Source organism: Phascolarctos cinereus, unplaced genomic scaffold (genome assembly GCF_003287225.1).
Source record: "Phascolarctos cinereus isolate Bilbo 61053 unplaced genomic scaffold, phaCin_HiC Scaffold_726;HRSCAF=1367, whole genome shotgun sequence".
Taxonomy (NCBI): Eukaryota; Metazoa; Chordata; class Mammalia; order Diprotodontia; family Phascolarctidae; genus Phascolarctos; species Phascolarctos cinereus.
The window spans coordinates 120,796,487-120,816,329 of NW_027556098.1; the positions used below are offsets into that span (position 1 = coordinate 120,796,487).

Consider the following 19,843-nt stretch of genomic DNA (forward strand, 5'->3'; position numbering starts at 1 on the left):
AGGACTTTATCCACTCAGCCATCAGCTGTCTCCACGGCAGGTAAAAGACAATGTGGCTTTGTGAAGGTTTTTCTAGTCATAGTTTTTCTACGATTTCCTGCCAAAACTATCCCTTTCATGTGTTCATACTGTTCTTATTGAGAGGTAAGGGACTTCAGCGCTGTTTACACTCATCGCTTTCAGGAAAATGAAGCTGATGCTGTGACTATTGATGGTGGTTTGATCTATGAAGCAGGTCTGGTACCCTACAATCTGAAACCTGTCGCTGCTGAAGACTATGGTACTGAAACAGGTGAGTTCTCCTTGACCTGGACATGTTGGCTCCCAAGCCAGCACAAAGGATTCTGACAGCTCTTGGGATGCTGAAAGAACCCAACCCTGAAAGTCCAGAAATGGACATTTGTGTTATTCTCAAGAGAGGCCATTGATGACAGTGAGAGATTGGGCTTCGGCTGTGGGACAAAACTTCCAGAAATTCCCTTATTATAGCAGAGGCCCTTATATAAACAATGCCCCCTCTCCCTCATACATTTCTACCCCCTAAACTTATTTTCTCTATGTGCTTTTGGCTCTGAAGAATTCAAACCTGTGGTGTAAGGAGGAGAAAGGAAAAAAATATCAGTAACAGACATCATGCTGGTTACCAAAACAATATAGAGATTTTAGCTGGGAAATTGCCTGAGAAGAGACTGTAGAGTTGGCAAATGTGAACTAGAGCCTTTTCCTAGCCACTCATTTGCCTGAATGGAAAAATTCCCAGCATTTAATGGTTTGAAAAGGGAGCTTTGATTATTTTCTCTTATACCAGTCAAAGAAGAATTTTTTCTCTTTTAAAAAAGTTCTTTTATTTTTTAATTTATGGAATAAAACAAATATTTCTATAACATAGTATAATAAAAAGATGATTGCACATGAAACTACAAATCTACTATGTATAACTTGCTATTCCTTTTATTTATACAGTGAAGTTTTCATGTAAATTTCTATTTTTTCTTCTTTTCCACTCACAAGATGGCCACTATTATACACAAATACACATACACACACACACACATATAATGTATATATATAAAATTTTTCTAATATACTTCTCTTTATCAGTTCTTTCTCTAGATGCAGATAGCCTCTTTCTTCATATATCTTATGGTTAATTTAGGTATTTCTAATAGTCAAAATAATTTATTTGCTCAAAGTCTTTTTTTTCCTTCTTTTTTTATTTCTATTTAAAAAATTTTTTTTTCCATATGCTTTTGAGATGAAAATTTTTCTCCCTTTTCCTCCCCCCCCCCAAGACGGCTCACAATCTGATATAGGCTTTACATTTACATACCCATTAAGCAAATTTTCACATTAGTGAGGTTGTAAGTAAAAATTAAAACCTATAGGAGGAACCATCAGAAAGATGAAACAAAACTCAACAGAAGGTGAAAATAAGTGATAGCGATTCGACTTCCATAGTTCTTTCTTTGGATGTGGACAGCATTTTCCATCCCGAGGCCTCTGCAGATGTCTTAGATCCTCGTAATGCTGAGAAGGGTTCAGTTTAACAATATTAGTCATCATATAACGTGGCTGTTATTGTGTACAAAATCCTCTTGGTTCTGCTCACTTCACTCAGCATCAGACCATATAAATCTTCCCAGGTTTTTCTGAAGTCAGCCTGTTCATCATTTCTTATAGCACAATAGTATTCCATTACATTCCTATACCACAACTTGCTCAGCCATTCCCCAATTGATGGGCATCCTCTCAATTTCCAATTCTTTGCCACCACAAAAAGAGCTGCTATGAATATTTTTGTACATGGGGGTCCTTTTCCCATTTGTTTGATCTCTTTGGGATATAGCCCTAGAAGTGCTATTGCTGGATCAAAGGGTATGCACATTTTTGTAGCCCTTTGGGCGTAGTTCCAAATTGTTCTCCAAAATGGTTGTATCATTTCACAACTCCACCAACAATGTGTTAGTGTTCCAATTTTCCCTCAAAGTCTTTCTTAAAACAATGTTGCTGTTACTATATACAATGTTCTCTTGGTTCTGCTCATTTTGCCTTCATTATTTTGTATTTTATAAGACTTCTTTATATGTTTATATACTACATATGTATATGTGTACGTGTATGTATATATGTGAAATGACACATATATATGTGTGTGTATACATATAATATATACACACACACATATGTAAAGTTTTATAAGAGTTTTCAAATTCTTCCTTCTACTCATCACCAGATCCAAGCCCAAGATCAGAGATTTCCTGGGATCTCCCCACCCCTTAGGAGATCAGCAGAGTGTAGAGTGGCTTTGGCTCCTATCTGAGAATCTTCCTGTTTCTTCTATCTCCTAGCTCCTCTGTCTCAGTACTTTGCTGTAGCTGTTGTGAAGAAAGGAACTGATTTCAACATCAAGGACCTCAAAGGCAAGAAGTCCTGCCACACTGGCCTGGCCAGGTCAGCTGGGTGGGTCGTGCCTGTGGGGACATTATATGCACTTGGATTGTTGGACTGGGAAGGACCACCAGAACCTATAGAAGATGGTAAGCTGGCAAGTACAGTGAGTACTCCGAATGTAGTGGCTTCTAGCTGCAGTATTATTATTAGTTCTCCCCCCTCCTCTCTCCATTCCCTTCCTTCTCCCCTCTCTCCACTAGATCTGTGATTTCAGCAGCAAAATGAATTCTCAGAGGGGAACTTTTTCTACTGAATGCAGAGGAAACAGTAGCTTATCAGCTCAGGCTCAAGGTGCTGGGGGCATTGAGAGTTTAAGAGACTTGACTGTACATGGCAAGACCTTGAACCCAGGTCTTTCTGAGCCAATTTTCTTTTTCTTTCTTTTAAAAAAATATTTTATTCCCCTCCCCCAATTACATGTTAAAATAATTTTAAACATTTTAAAAAAGGTTTCCAAATTCCAAATTCTATTCCTCCCTTCCTTTCCTCCTCTCTGAGACAGTAAGTAATCTGATACAGTTTATACATGTGCAATCAAGTAAAATATCAGAGGCCAATTTTAGATCCACTTTCCCATGTTCTACATTCATTACACACATATATTCACTGCACACATTAGAAACTGGCACACTGAAGCAAACAATAACAATGAGGATGATCATTTATCAGTGGCAACAGTAGAAAACATTATTTATGTTGTCATCAATCATCAGCAATCTTTATTTTATCTAGTATGCGAAATCTGGACGCATGTGTTGAATGAAAGGTAAATTTTATGTAAAATTTTCAGAAAAGGTTATCTGGATGAATAGGAATGAGGAAAAGTCTGGGGTTGTAGCTTTCTTTCTGTGATTGAAAACTGTGCTTTGGGGGACAGCTAGGTGGCACTGGGGAGAGAACACCTTCTTGTGGACTCATTTATCCAAAGTGAAAAGCAAGTGGTTGAGATCACTCTGTTCATGCAGATCACTATTGATATGTCTTTTGGGAGGAGAGATGGCCTGGAAAACACTCTTTGGACTAACGCCTTGTTTCTATGTGTCCCCCTACATGCCCCTCACACTGCTCAGCCTGTGTTTCTTTCTCTCCATAGCTGTGGCCAGGTTCTTCTCTGGCAGCTGTGTTCCCTGTGCTTCAGGGAAGAATCCTAAATTGTGTTCTTTGTGTGCTGGAAAAGGTGGCGACAAGTGTGCCTGCTCAGATAGAGAACCTTATTTTGGTTACTCAGGAGCCTTCCAGTAAGTTGAACCCTTCCCATAACTCCAGTAAAACTTTAAGCATCAGTAGGTCTGTGAACATTCTCCCCAACCCCTGTGATTTTCTTGGGACCCATCAACAGCCGCTTCTTAGCTTCAACCATCCTGACCTTCAACTATCAACCCATCTTTGGATTCCCAAAGAAGTTGGGCAGGAAAGCAAGTAGGTTGTGCTTCAGTCCCTCCTTCTATAGTCACCTCTACTTTTGTTCAAATGAGGTTAATTTATGTAAATCACTTTGCAGAGGGACTATTATTATTATTGTTGTTGCTGGTTCTTTCAGTTTCTGGGGCCTAGTCTAGCCCTGAACTGGAGGAAGACAAAGAGCCTGACTGAGAAAGTTCTCTAGTATTCAGCAGTCCCTGGGTCATTAGAGAAGGCCTGACTACTTATGAAAAAAAGTCCTCCACCCCTGGCTCACAGTCTGACCTATTGAAAAAAAGACTTTCTTTTCCCTATGGGCCAATGTGAGCTGGCCTCTAGGGCCCTTCTGATTATCCCTCCTGGCTGTCCACCTCTACTAGATTTCTGAAATGGGTGTTTCCCTCTCAGTAGTTCCCTCTCCTGCTGTTTTGCCTCACACTAGTGCAGCAGAGCTCTAGAGTAGAGCTTTTCTCTGTCAATCAGGGCCAAATTACCTATGCTCACCAAAAAAGGAACAAAAAAATGGATTTTTAACTCTAATCAGCTAGCCTGAGGCTCCCAGAAGATGTGAAGTATTTCTCTTTCATGTTAGAGTCTCTTAAATTGCTTTTACTTAAATACACACACACACACACACACACACACACACACACACACACCCCTTTTTGGCTGAACGCCCAGCAAAATATGAGGGATGGCAGAATCTTGGGTCAGTATCTGAACCCCCTCTGTAGTTAATACTCCCCTGGATATTAGTTATATGCTGAATGCCCAGCCTTGGGTTAGGGACTGAGAGGTAGAATTTACCTTCGAGGAGCTCACAGAAGGAACATTGGATTGGGATGGGAAGATTAGTTGTTTAGTCATTTAAGTATCTGCCTCGTGACCCCATTTGGGCTCTACTTGGGAGAGATACTGGCATAGTTTGACATTTCCTTTTCCAGCTCATTTTACAGATGAGGAAACTGAGGCAAACAGGGTGAAGTGACTTGCCCAGGGTCGAATAGCTATTAAGTGTCTGAGGCCAGATTTGAAATCAGGAAGAGTTCTCCTGACTCCAGGCCCACCGTTCTGTGTGCTGTGGTGTCACGTTAGAAGACTAGACCGATACCTTTAAAACAATAGCCAACCAGTCATGGCAGGATGCAAGAAGTCTCCTTGGCCCAGTGGGAAGAGAACTGGATTTGGAGTCAGAAGACTCCAGTCTGAATCCTGACTCTCTCACTTTTACTACTTATAAGACCTGAGGCAAGTCACTTTAGTTAGGCCTCAGGCTCTTCGTATTCAGGATAGGAGGTTGGAGTCAATCATTTCTAAAGTTCTTTCCAGTTCTAGATCTACAATAAGTGGGACCTTTCCCTTAACTGCAGTTGAGCTTCATATATCAATAGGATTCGTTCATAGTGCTGAATTGGGTTACATGTGCTGGAAGGGCTTGGGGACCTATGAATCACGGCTCTAAACCTTCCTACCTGTGTGACCTTATGAACCTCAGGTGGACCAGATGTTCTCTTGCTCTGGAAATCCTCCATATGCTTCTATTTCTGTGAGGGCTTCAGGAAAGCATAGGATAAGCTATTAATGCTTCTCTTGATTTCCCTTTTTCCTAGATGCCTGAAGGATGGTACCGGTGATGTGAGTTTTGTCAAGCACACAACTGTGTTGGGTAAGTACCAGGGTAGAGAAGCCCAGCTCCCCATTACTCTAAGCATTGTTCATAGCCTAACCTCAGTCTTGTTCTTTCTATTTCCTGCTCTTGTGTTCTTTCTTAGAACCCTCTTCTGAAGAGAATTTTAAAAAGTTAGTTCATAATGGTCTATGGTTATGCCATTTACCATCTGTTGGAAGATAGGTGGAATTCTCCGCACTGGACTCTTCTGGGTCTCTCTTTCACTGATTATTAACCTTTCCATCTACGTCCTTACCCACACCCTAGTACTTGTAGATTAAAGTTGCCCACCTTGATGCCTGGTCACCCTGCTAGACTGTAATGTCCTTCAGAGTAAGGACCATACAAAGTAGACAAAAATATGAGACGTGAAAGGTGGAATTGCTGAGAATGAACAGCTGAGGATGGCAGGGGACGGGAGGTAGGTGGGAGGAAGATTGTTGGGATGTTCTGAAAAAAAGGTAAAATGTTAATGGATAGTTGATTAGAGCCAAGTAGTACATGCAAGATTTCTCATGGGAAATCCTGGTCCTTCAGGAAGACGATATCTAATTTGTAACTTGCCAAGATTCTAGAACCACGACAAAATAGTCTGCTTAGCATCTCTTTGGCCTAGAATTCTGATTATACTATAGATTTTAGTCTGAGATTTCTTCTTCCTCTTGATCTTTTGCTTTTATTCAAAATATGTATCTCATTTAATGCTTATCATAGTGCATTGCACACAGTAGAAGCTTAATAAATGCTCATTCTGGCTGAGATTCTTCTATAGTAGATCTGGCCTCACTAGTCTCGCCAGGTTCAACCTTCCAAGAGATGATGCTGAGACACTGATTCAAGAAAACTTAGAGTTCATGGGGCATGGATTCATCCTTGGGGCCCTACTCATTTGAGTTTTTTGCTTCTTCTTGCAGAGAACCTTCCAGCTGAGGCTGAAAAAGAAAATTATGAACTGCTGTGCCCTGATAACACAAGGAAGCCTGTGGAACAGTACAGGGACTGCAACCTGGCCAAGATCCCTGCTCATGCTGTCGTGGCCCGAAATGTGAATGGCAAGGAGGATCTGATCTGGAATCTCCTCTCCATTGCACAGGTATTGGCCATCTTCTTTTCCTCTTTTTTTAAAAATTCAATTTTATTTTATTTTCAGTTCTAAATTCTGTCCCTCTGCCCTTCCCCTCCCTCACCCATTGAGATGGCAAGAACTGTAAAACTCATTACAAATATGAAGTCATGCAAAACTCATTTCTGCATTAGCCATGCAAAAACAGAAAAAGAAAGGAAGAGGAAAAAAATAGGCTTCAACCTGCACTCTGAGTCTATCAGCTTTCTATCTGTAGGTAGATAGCATTTTTCATCATGAGTCCTTTGGAGCTGTGGTGGGTCATTGCATGATCAGATTTACTAAGTCTTTCCCAGTTGATTATCTTTATCATATTGCTGTTACTGTGTAGAAAGTTCTCCTGCTTCTGCTCTCTTCTATTTACATCAGTTCCTACAAATCTTCCCAGGTTTTTCTGAAACCATCCCCTTCATACATTTTTTACAGCACAATAGTATTCCATCACATTCATATGCCATGACATGTCTGGCCATTCCCCAGTTGATAGGCACCCCCTCAGTGTCCAATTCTTTGCCATGACAAAGAGAGGTGCTATAAATATTTGTGTACATGTTGGCCCTTTTTCTTGGATCTTTTTGGGGTATAAACTTAGTAATGGCATTGCTGGGTGAAAGGGAACTCAGAGTTTAATGTGCACAGTTCTGGACCGCTCCAAATTGCTTTCTAGGATGACTGAACTAGTTCACAGCTTAGTGTGCTTGTTTTCCCACAGCCCCTTCAGCGTTTGCCATTTTGCTTTTATTGTCTTAGCCAATCTGATCAGTGTGAGGCGATACCTCAGAGCTGTTTAAATTTTCATCTCTCTAATTATTACTGATGTAGCGCATTTTTTCACATGACTATTGATTATCTTTTCCTTCTGCTAAGTTTTCATTATGTTCTTATTTGCTGTTCTTTAAATCCTTTTAAATTCTGGCAATTTTGTTCCTTCCACCAAAGTCTGTCAGAGAAATAAGCACCATGACACTGCAGTGTGTGCAAAGAGCATCGGTTCTGGGCTTAGAGGGCCTGTGTTTAAATTCTGTCTTCCCACTCCCCCATGGGCATTTCATCTCTTTAGTCCTCAATTTTCCCATCTGTAAATTGGGAATATTGGACCTGTTGGCCCTGAGGTTCCTCTCAGCACATTAGATCTTTGAAACTATAAACACATGACCCAGCGCAGCACATTACAGTTTACAAAGCATGTTTATGTCCATTATCTCCTTATTCCTTAAGAAAATACAATGTGATGGGAAAATTAACTCAATTTAGATTCGGAAGTTATTTCCTGTCTCTGTCACTAACTGGCAGGGTGACCTTAGGCAAGTTGCTGCACTTTATGAGCTTCAATTTCTTTGTTTGTAAAATGGACATAACACTGGCATTCTCTACCCTCTACAGGGAGGTTTTGAGGATCACAAGAGAAATTATGTGGAAAATGCTTTTGTGCCTTGCAAGGGGGTATCTCAGCATTGGTTATTATTGGTTCTTTGATTCTTATTAATAACCCTGCGAGGTGGCCTGGATAGATGTTACTGTCTCTATTTTTTTTTTCTTTTTTGGGGAGGCAATTGGGGTTAAGTGACTTGCCCAGAGTCACACAGCTAGTGAGTGTCAAGTGTCTGAGGCTGGATTTGAACTCAGGTCCTCCTGACGCCAGGGCCAGTGCTCTATCCACTGCGCCATCTAGCTGTCCCGTCTCCATTTTAAACCTGATGCTCAGAGAGGTTTAACAGAAGCTAGACCTCAATCCGGGTTTTCTAACTTTTGTCTATTTTAGCAAAATGCTTTGCAATTATTATCTCATTTGTTTCTCACAACAACCCTGTGAGGGCAAAGCTATTATTCATCTCATTTGTTGTTGTTCACTTGTTTCAGTCATGTCTGACCTTTTGTGACCCCATTTGGGGTTTTCTTGGCAGAAGTACTGGAGATACATTTCCTTCTCCAGCTCATTTGACAGATGAGGAAACTGAGGCAAACAGAGTCACACTGTTAGTAAGTGTCGGAGGACAGATTTGAACTCAAGAAGATGAGTCTTCTTGACTCCAGGCCCAACACTGTATCTACTGCACCACTTAGAAACCATCCTCATTTTACAGATGAGGAAACTGAGGTGAACAGAGGTTAAATGACTTGCCCAAGGCCATACGACTACTACATATCTGAGGCCAGATTTGAACTCTGTTCTTCCTGACACCAAGTCCAATGCTGCCACTACATTCCCTTTGTGAACATTTTGGAAGAATTGATCAAGAGCTATGATTCTCAACATAATCAAAGTTGTTTATGATCAGAAGGGAGAGCATTTTTCAAAGAGAAAAGAACTGAGAAAATATTTCTCACCCAACTGCTCTAGGGCGCACATTCTTATATACTTTAAAAGAAAAACAATCAAATGAAAGTCTTGGATAAGATAAATGGAGATAGATAGAACTGAGAGATTAATGGAGGCATACAAAGTAGACAAGAATATGAGGCATATAAGATGGAATCACTGATGCTTAACAGCCCTGGGGTTGGGAGAGATGACTGAGATATTCCAAAAAAGAGGTTAAATATAAATGGATCACAGGATGTTATCAGTTACTCTGAGAAACATGCTTCCTTCAAGCATTTTCATTTGCCAGATGAATGTAAAGTTCCCTCTGCCCTTTCCAGTAGTCCAATAGCTATATCTAATTTGCCATTAGGTCTCTGCACAATCTTCTAGAAGTATAATAAAATAATAGGTCTAGGGTCTTTTTGGTCTTGAATCCTAATTCCACAACAGATTTTAGTTAGAAATTCCTTCTCCCACTTGACCTGTTGTTTTTTGCCTCATGGCTTCTGTTCACTTTTCCTAGGCTAATTTTCTTTGTTCCTTTAATCAGTCAATCAATCAATCAACAATCATTTATAGTGTGCCTGCTTTGTTCCAGGCACAATGCTAGGTGCTAGGGACATAAAGACAAAGTACATACATACATAGGTTTACATAAAACATACATAAAATAGATACAAGGTCATATGGGAGACAGGCTAGGTGGTACAGTGGATAAAGTGCTGGGGCCTAAAGTCAGGAAGATTCATCTTCCTGAGTTCAAATCTAGCCTGAGACACTTCACAGCTGTATGACCCTGGGCAAGTCATTTAACCCTATTTGCCTCAGTTTCCTCATCTGTAAAATGAGCTAGAGAAGGAAATGACAAACCACTTCAGTACCCTTGCCAAGAAAAATCCAAGCGGGACAAGACTGAAAATGATTGAACAATAACAACATATGGGAATGGTGAACAGCAGCTGAGAGGGGGTTAGGCTTAGATTTTATATAGAAGGTGGCACTTGAGCTGAATCTAGGAGGAAACAAGGGATTCTAAGAGACAGGGGGTGGAGAAAGAGTGGATTCCAGGCAAGTGGACATGGCAAGGGAAGATGGCGTGTTCTGTCTTAAGAACAGCAAAAGAACCAGTTTGGACCATGGAGTGGGTGAAAAGGAGCAATGTGTAATTAGGCTGGAAAGGTAGGTGGAGGCCAGCATGGGAAGGCCTTTATGTCATAGAGTTTATATTTGGCTCCTAGTGGGGATAGACAGTCATTGGAGTTTCTTGAGTAGGGAAGAGTAACATTGTCAACATTGGGCTTTAGCAACATCACATTGACTGCTATGAGAACAATATCTTGGAGAGGAAAGAGAAAAGTGACAGGGAGACCAATTAGGAAGCTTTTCAATAATACAGGGGAGAGGTTATGAGGGCCTGAAACGAAGTGGTCTAAATGAAGAGGAAACAAGAGGATGCATATGGGAGAGGCTGTGAAGATCACAAGATTAAGCAGGGATTGTAAAAGTTGGGGGTGGAGGAAGTGAGGAGCTGAGGAAATCTCCAAAGTTGTGAACCTGGCAGGATGATGGAGCCCTGGACTGAAATGGGGAAATTTAACAAAAAATGGGTGTGTGGGACAAGGCCACGAGTTCTGTTTTGAGTCTGAAATTCTTATGAAACTTGAATAGAGAGTTAGTGATGAAAGAAAAAGATTGGAGCTCAAGAGAGATTAGGGCTGGATATAGAGATTGGTGAGCCAACGGCATAGAGATGATAATCCAAAGCATGGGAGCAGGTTAGGTCAATGAGTGAGAGAAGAGAGGAAAGGCCCCAAACACTGGGTTACCTCTTTCCTTGTTAGCAGTTTTCATTCGTGATTCTTTTTTTCCATGAATAGGAAAATTTTGGAAAGGGCAAATCAGAGAAATTCAATCTATTTGCTTCCCAACATGGAAAAGACCTGCTCTTTAAGGACACTGCCAACAGGCTTTTGAGGGTCCCTCCAAAGATGGACTATGAACTGTACCTGGGATACCAATACATCCAGGCCATTAAACCTATTAAAGGTAAGCAGAGACTCTGGTCCTATCAGGTGGGCCCAAGCAGTCTGATGTCAGCATGTGGGGTAGGCCATGATTCTAACTCAGTCTCAGGCATTGTAAGACATCATAACACTTCCAGGCATTTGGCCCTTTGAGAATTCCATAGCACTTTCTAATAATCTGTGGCAATTGATAAAATGGAGAAATGGAGTCTCAGAGGGGTTAAACGGCTGGTCTCCCACAGGCCAACTGTTAAGACCAGACGGTTCTCAGTATTTGTCACCTGACTCTGATAGCCTTTTAGAGGATTTTTTTCGAATGAAGGACAATGGCAAACATTTCAAGAACCATATTGTGAGGCTATTTTGCTTGGCACAGAGGAAATTTTCAGAACATTCCTCCCCAATCATATTTATGATCCTTAGTCCAAGTTGTCAGGAAATCTTCCTACCCACCACAGTTCCAAGCTGACATCACTAAGGAAGTACAGAATCAGAGAATGTCAAGAGATAGAAGGGACCCCTTAGAGGTCATATATTTGAGAATATACATTCATTTATTTGAGAGATCATATATTTGAGAATCTGATCATATATCAGAGAATTTCAGTGATAGAAGGGACCACAGAAACAATATATATGAATATATGATGAATATACATGATGTATAAATATATATGATATATGAATATATCATATATTTGAGAGATGATATACTTGAGCATATATATTTGAGCATATATATTCATCTATACAGAGATCATATATTTGAGAATCTGATCATATATCAGAATTTTGAGGAAAAAAGGGACCTTAGAAATGTATATATATATATATATATCAATATGCATCATATATGACGAACATGTGATGTATGAATACATATGACATGAATATATCATGTTTTTAGAAGATCATATACTTGATCATATATATTTAATAATATATATTCATGTATTCGAGAGATCATATATTTGAGAATCTGATCATGTATCTGAGAATTTCAAGAATAGAAGAGACCTTAGAGATCATATATTTGTTTCCCTCATTTTAAAGATGTGAAAATGGAGGCCATTGAAGGAAAATGACTCCCAGAGTCATGTAGGGAAGTCCTTGAAAGGCCAGGTCACATCAGCTAATTAGGAAGTATTTAGAAAGGAAGCTCCTGGCATACTTTGGTTTTGTTTTTTGATTATCCACAATCTCCTGAGTTCCTGGGTGTTAAAAGAATTGAAAGAGTTCTTCTGGTTACTGGATGAATGATAACCTCCTTTTAATGCTAGAGACTCCAACTCTAAGGAAATTGAGGGAATTAAGGGGATGAGGACAGAAAATGGTTAATTGTGGGAACTGAATAAACTACAACGACTCCATCTTTTGACTCAATTCTAGATCTAGTTCAGTTCCCTTCCTATTCAGTTATGGGTCTAGTCCAACTTCTATCTTGTGAGAAAAGTTGATTCAATTGTGGGAATTGGGAGAGTAGTTTTGTTTGAACTTAGCCCTGTGTGACTGGGAAGCTGGACCACCTTCCCTTGCCTCTCAGAGACCCTTAACCAAGGACACAGGTCATGCAGACCAGAACCCAGTCAGATCCAAAGATTGATGCAAGGAGTTTTCTTACAATTTTTCTTACAATTACAAACTCAAGCAGCTCATGTGTCTTATCTGAAAACTGGCCCCATTCTGATCAATTAGTTATTATTTCCACGTTCCTTTGATTGTTTACACTTGGGGGGAGTGGGACACTTCTTTTTCTGATTTCGAGGAATTGTACCTGTTTGCTCTTCCCTTTGCAACTTGGAAAATCCCTACTCTTTCATCTAATTAGAAATTAGATGACATAATGTTGTATTGTTTCCTTTTAATGAATTGGCCTTATTGGAATAATTGTTTTTCATATAGAAAAGTCTGTCTCTCCCTGTATTTGGGGTCCAGGCCTAAGCTGAGGAGTCTGGTACTGGTTAGTTGGGCAATTACCATACGTTATTTAATGAATCAATAAGCTCAGAAAATCAAACCTTCGTTTTCTTAGTCATTTCATCTTTCACTGACCACAGCTCAAGCATTTTCATAGTGCATTTTAAGCGTTGATTAGTAGGCCAAACTCTGACTTCTCTTCTCAGGGCATGCCCTAGACAAGCTCCATTCTTTAGGAGACAAGAAGGTGAAGTGGTGCACAGTAAACAATGAGGAAAAGAAAGTATGCGACAAATGGAGCGTGTTCAGTAATGGAGTCATTGCGTGTGAAGTGGGAGAAAACTCTGAAGAATGCATTGTCAAGATAATGGTAGGTAGCTCTCATTTTGGTACAGTACCAGTGTTTGGGATTCTTCAGACTAGAGGATCTGGGTTCTAGTTATGGCTCTACTACTTACCAGTTGTATGACCCTGAACAAGCTGCTTGGCTCACTGGGACTCAGTTTCCTTGCTTGTAAAGTGAAGGGCTTTGCCCAAGTGATATTGAAAGTATTGTCTAACCCTAAACTCCTGTAATTAAAAGTAAGAATTTCCTAATGGAGAAGGAAGATGGTGAATAATAATAATAACAATATTTCTGCTGAGTCTGGGTTGCTATGTTAGGGAATTACATTGAACACCAACTTCCCAGGAGCTAAGTGTATGGCTGCCATTATTTAGACAAGCCGTTCTGGCTGTCACTCAACTGAGTGCCTTTCTTCATGCTTCAATGGAGCCGTCAGCCAGACTAATATACGAATGCCTTTTGGTGCTCATGGGAATCTGCTTGAGAAGAAAACCTGAGTCTCTTTAAGCACCCCTGGTTCACTGTTAGCCTCCTCCCATGGACAGAAATAAAGAATCTGTACTCTGTAGGTAATGTTTGAAAACTTCACCCCCTGCCTCAATGGAAGCATGTTTTCTTTCATTTTGTGTGCCTATGAAGATGTGTTACTGCTCACCAAAGAGTCAGAGCCTTCAATGTAACATGCATAGCTTGACTTAGAACCACCTCTACCATGCCAAGGAGAGTGGGATTTTCTTGTAATAAAACATGTACACTTATAAAAAGTAATATTTTAAAATGTCATGTGCTGGGTCTCCTGTGTTGTATCCTAGACTATCTACTTTCTTACTCCTCTATAAAAGGAGGGGGTTGGATTAGATGACCTTGGAGGTCCCTTCCAGCTCTAGAGTTATGATGCCAGGAGCCTTAGAAGGGACTTTCAACGTGGGGAACTGCACCAGTGGGGTAGGGATGGCATCAGAGCCTGCAGACAGCCAAGGTCAATTCTGCAGATCAGTGAAAGACTGCAGCCTCCATCTCTCAGTGGATGTTTACAGAGGGCAAGGGAGGGGAGCGGTAACTAGGGAAAAGCACCATGCTAAGGAAGCGAATAGTGATCATAACTAACATCTACATACAATGCTTTCAAGTGTGCAAAGCATTTTACATATGCTGTCTTAAGTGAGCTTCACAGCAATTCTGGGACATAGATGCCACAGGTATTATCATCCCCTACTCCTTGCCGTTTTACAGATGAGGAAAATGAGGCTGAGAGAGGTTGTGACTTATAACAACAGAAAATTTCCTTCCACCTCTGGAGTGACCACTTCAGGTTCACCATTAGCAGGTCACATAGCTATCAGAAAGACTTGAACTGAGGTCTTCTTGACTTCAGGCCAAGGTTATCATGGATTTCATCCACATACTGGCCAATTAGCTATTATAATTTAATAATATTATAATTTATATTGGAGATAAGTATTCCATAACCAAAGGCTGCATTCCTTAATCCCAAAGTTCATGAATAAGTACAGGTGGTCATAGGAGAATCGGGTGAGATATTCAGAGAGAGCAGGTAGCTTAATATCCTTGGTAAGTGAAAGAAAGGTATGAAGTGCCAAATAATCAGAAAAATTGAGATGGTAGAAAGTAAGTTTGAGACCAGTCTCTATTAGCTTTGAGATCAGTTAACTTCTCTGGTCCTTAGTTATCTCATCTATAAGATGGGGATAATAATTTTAAAATTGCCTAGTGCAGGGAATTGTCAGGAAAATGCCTTGTAAACCATAAAAAACCATAAAATGCTATACAAATGCGAGCTATTATTTTCCTCCCTGATTGCCTTCTGTATGAGATTAACATCCAAGATAATTTTCTGGTGTCAAACTCCATCTAAATTCCTGGACTTCCATCTATCTCCTCCCTTCTTCCCCCTCCGTACTCAGTCACCCCTGTCAGTGAGCATGTACTGCAGCAGTTCTGATGGAGTGCTACTAGGCTAAGAGGAACAGGGGCCAGTCCAAATGTTTTGGTAATGATTTGCTTTGCTCCTACAGAAAGGGGAAGCTGATGCCATGAGCATTGATGGAGGATATGTCTATGTCGCTGGCAAGTGTGGGCTGGTGCCTGTCCTGGTCGAGAACTATAGTAAGTAAAGGGAAAATTTCTCCTTGTGCTTGACTCTCTCTGGACTCTGGACAAAAGATTGTGCACATAGCTCCCACTAGGGATTTTTTTAGGTGGAAGAAGGGTGAGAAATATCAAAGGGATAAAACAGTATGACTAATAATCATTTAAATATTTACAGCTCCAAGATAATGGAGACAGCTCAGGTTAGCCCCTTGTCGTATACACTAAGGTCAAATACCATGTCTTCTTGCTATGCTAAGATGTCCTGAAATGGTCAAAAGGCAAGAAAGGAAAGAGCCTCAGTTATCCACACATTCTAAGGGTGGGCCCCAAATGGAAGGGCCTTTGGCTGAGAGAAGATGCATTTTCACTTTTCCGTGTTATTCTGAACTGGGGAGAATTAAAGATTCTTCTTAAGGGGATAACATTGCAATGGGATAAGCACTTCTACTTCAGAAGACTTGATATTTCGTGAATGCAGATGGAAGATGACACGCTCCTTTGTCTTCTTTATTCTTTCAGCACCTAAGAATTCAGAGAGCCATGGGCCTGATTGTGAGAATAAGCCTGCTGAGGGTGAGTCTGAATTGATGATTCCAGGGATGGAAGGAAAATTTCTGTTATTATAAAAAGCAAAACTACAAAGGAACTCCAGCAGATGAAATGGTAGGAAGCCAAGGTCAGGCTTTTTTTTTTTAATTAAGTTTTTTTGAATTAACAAAAATTCACTTATTCTCACACTTAAAAAAAAAAAAAGAAAAAACCCCATAAGGTCATTTGCAAAGAGTCACTGGAAGATTGCATATGTTCCTATAGATTTTAAGATGTGGAACAGTCCCTGCTTGGGGTTCATTCTTATTAGCCCTGCAGCAGGCTGAGAAGGGGATCAAACTTATAGGTGTTTTTGCTTAGAAAATGGTAAAAACCAATCCGTGTGCATTCAAATAGCCAGGATTAAATGCCAAGTTTCTCATCTGAGACAAAAGATTATCCTGGAGATAGGGAAGAGCCAAATTTCTGCTTACACTCTCTCCACATATATGTGTGCATATATGTGCATGTGTGTGTGTGTGTGTGTGTGTGTGTGTGTGTGTGTGTGTGTGTGTGTGTATATATATATATATGAGAGAGAACATAAACGATGTATGTTAGCTGAATGGAGATGCATTTTATATTACACATACATATAGCTACACATATTCATATAAACCTGTGTGTGCATATATGTATATATATATATATGTATGTATGTATGTATATTGGGTTAGCTAGGTGGCACAGTGGATAGAATGCCAGGCCATGAGTCAGGAAGACTCATCTTCCTGAGTTCAAATCTGACCTCAGACTACTAGCTGTGTGACCCTGAGCAAGTCACTTTACCCTGTTTGCCTCAGTTTCCTCATCTGTAAAATGAGCTGGAGAAGGAAATGGCAAACCACTCCAGTATCTTTGCCAGGAAAACTACTCCAGTATCTTTGCCAAGAAAACCCCAAATAGGGTCATGAAGAGCCAGGTACTACTGAAAAATGACTGAACATAAACAATCAAATGGAAAAGGTTTCCTTAGGAAATAATGGATGCTTTTTCATTGGAAGTTTGAGTACAGTCCGGATGCCTAATTGTTGGGTATGTTATAGTGGAGATACCTTTCTAGTCATGAGAAATGAAGTAGCTGATATCGGAGGTCCTTCCAGCTCTCCAGTGCCATAATTCTGGGGACATTTATATATCTATTTCCTCCGAAGCATGAAGTAGGCTTGGTCTGGTGGCATCGAGTGGCACCTTCTGGAATGCCTCTCAATGCTAACTTTTGCTATTTTGTATCTGTCTTTTTTTTTTTTCAAGGCTATTATGCTGTGGCTGTTGTTAAAGCAGGAACTGATCTTTCCTGGGATTCACTAAAAGGAAAGAAATCCTGCCACACAGCAGTTGGCAGAACTGCTGGCTGGAACATACCCATGGGCCTAATATACAACAAAACCCATTCCTGTGAATTTGGTAAGCTGGTTCTTTGAAGAAGTTATTCCTCCAACTTTCTCTAGTGGTTAGTGGGGAAAGTTACATTGTGAAATCACTCCTTAGCCTGGGGATCAGGGAGTCCTAACCTTTCTATATAGATAGAATCAGGTTAAAACAGATATCAAGGGCAAGTTTGAAGAAGAAAAGTAGTCCCCAAAGGACCTGGGTGATGGTGGGAGAGTGTGTTAATTGACTTTCTATATAGAAGCCTTGAGTTTTTTTTTTAATCATCATCTGGTGGGGTCACCTTCTCTCCATGCAATGGGCGACATACCTGCCTGTCACCTAATCTCTGAAGCTCTGATTTGTTTCAGGGTCTGGGCTTATGATCATCAGATGTCTTCACTTAACTGAGGCAATTAGATAGTTTGAAATAGAGGTTTTTAACATGGAAAGTAAGGGGAAGTGCTCTTGTATTGATTCAAGTAGAAATGGCTGTCTTTCCTCTGTGCAGATAAATACTTCAGTGCATCCTGTGCTCCTGGTGCTGATCCTGCTTCCAGTCTTTGTGCCTTATGTATTGGCAGTACAGACTCACCAGTTTTGGATAAATGTGCTTCTAGTACCAAAGAAACCTACTACGGCTACAATGGGGCTTTCAGGTAAGGGTATTAGATCTGGCCTTATTAAGAATACCACCGGGGGGCAGGTAGGTGCAGTGGATACAGCACCGGCCCTGAAGTCAGGAGGACCTGAGTTCAAATCCAGCCTCAGGCCAAATACTTGGCACTTACTAGCTGTGTGACCCTGGGCAAGTCACTTAACCCCAATTGCCTAAAAAAAAAAATGCCAGCAGCAGCCTCTTCCCCTTTTCTTGACACCTTTCCAGTACATTAACTCATCCTTCTCCCTAGCTGCTTTGGACTATACTTAGAAGGATACTAACCTTACCCTTCTAAGAAACAGATCTTCAAAGAAACTGAAAGATGCACACAATGGCATGGTCAGGGCCCCAAGTGTCCCTGATACCTGAGGGTGAGGGTGACATTCTTTCTCCATAGACCCCCCCCAAGATGCCTTGCTTTCTTACTGCTTTTCTTCCTATTCTCTTGGACCTAAGTCTTTTGTCACTGACTGTTCATTATTATAGCTTATAAACTCTTTCCCTGTAATGTAGAATTGAAAGTGGTACTAGGAGGGGAGCATCTAGGTGGTGCAGTGAATAGAGCACCAGCCCTGGAGTCAGGAGGACATGAGTTCAAATCTTGCTGCAAACATATAACACTCACTTAGCTGTGTGACTCTGGGCAAGTCACTTAACCCCAATTGCCTCACACATACACATACCAAAAAACAAATGGTAGTGGCACAGGATTAATGCTGAACTGTAAAATCATAGGTCAGAAAGGGCTCTTATAGATCATCTAGTCTTACTTCATCATTTTATAAATGGGGAAATTGAGGCTCAGAAAGGTGATGTGACTTGCTTGGGATTGTGCAGCTGGTTAGGGGCAGGGCCACAGCTAGTAGTGAGGTCTCCTAACTCTCATTGAGGGATTTAGACCAGGTCAATAGGATGCAGACCAGATCCGTGGCTCTGCACATTTGGTCACTTGTGGATTCTGCCAGCACCGACAGATTTGTTGGGTTGTCACTGGGTTTTTTTCCTAACAGACTGATGTAACACTGTGACCTATGAGCAATGTGGCCCTTTATTGCCTCTTGGTTGGAGTGAAGGCAGTATAGATTAGAAGCTGAAAGGCTGAAGGGAAAGGCAGCATGCTGCACTGGAAAGAACACAGAGAACCTGTTTACATTCCTCCTGATGCTTACTTACCTGTATGATGTCAGGCACATTAGGCCTCAGTTAGCTCATCTGTAAAAATAAGTATTGGTCCACATGTGGCCTGGAGGCCAAAGGGTCCCCACCTCTGATCTAGACTCTGTGAATTGAAGTGATAGGTAACTTATCTCCTCCTGAGGCTCTCATTTCACTTTGCGATTGATCTAAATGATGGTTGTGGTTCAGTCATTTCAGCTGTGTCTGACTCTTTGTGACCTCATTTGGGATTTTCTTGGCAAAGGTGCTAGAGTGGTTTGCCATTTCCTTCTCCAGCCCATTTTATAGATGAGGAAACTGAGGCAAGCAGGCTTAAGTGACTAGTCCAGGGTCACACAACTAGTAAGGGTCGGAAGCCAGATTTGAACTTGGGAAGATGAGTCTTCCTGGTTCTAGGCCTAGCACTCTCTGCGCTGTGGTGCCGCCCAGCTGCCTCAAAGAAATTCTTAGTGCTCAGTAATTTTGGAAAAGTGCTTTCCCCAAAGGGAGCCTTGGGGGAGACAAACCCATGATTTCATTGGTTTGAAACTCCCAGGTAGGAAATTCCTTCTACTAAGTGCAGACAGGTGTCTGATTTATAATTTATAGTCTTGCTAGTTGCCTGGAGCAGAGAGGTGAGGTGATTTGGCCAGGATCCCACAGTTAGTAAGCTAGTATGTATCAGAGGAAGGACTTGGCATAGAGTCTTCATTCTGACTG

At 40.9% G+C, this 19,843-nt stretch overlaps 1 protein-coding gene across 1 annotated transcript in view; it reads left to right on the forward strand.

Annotated features, from left to right (window-relative positions):
• LOC110208182 (lactotransferrin-like) overlaps nucleotides 1-19,843 on the forward strand; it is a 34,361-nt gene that overhangs the window by 6,875 nt on the left and 7,643 nt on the right. The window contains exons 3-13 of the mRNA XM_020986065.2: nucleotides 184-292; nucleotides 2,349-2,537; nucleotides 3,545-3,689; nucleotides 5,463-5,518; nucleotides 6,436-6,614; nucleotides 10,827-10,995; nucleotides 13,097-13,260; nucleotides 15,273-15,363; nucleotides 15,868-15,921; nucleotides 17,191-17,343; nucleotides 17,819-17,966. Coding sequence (XP_020841724.1) covers nucleotides 184-292; nucleotides 2,349-2,537; nucleotides 3,545-3,689; nucleotides 5,463-5,518; nucleotides 6,436-6,614; nucleotides 10,827-10,995; nucleotides 13,097-13,260; nucleotides 15,273-15,363; nucleotides 15,868-15,921; nucleotides 17,191-17,343; nucleotides 17,819-17,966 — 1,457 coding nt within the window. The remainder of the gene's footprint in view (nucleotides 1-183; nucleotides 293-2,348; nucleotides 2,538-3,544; nucleotides 3,690-5,462; nucleotides 5,519-6,435; nucleotides 6,615-10,826; nucleotides 10,996-13,096; nucleotides 13,261-15,272; nucleotides 15,364-15,867; nucleotides 15,922-17,190; nucleotides 17,344-17,818; nucleotides 17,967-19,843) is intronic.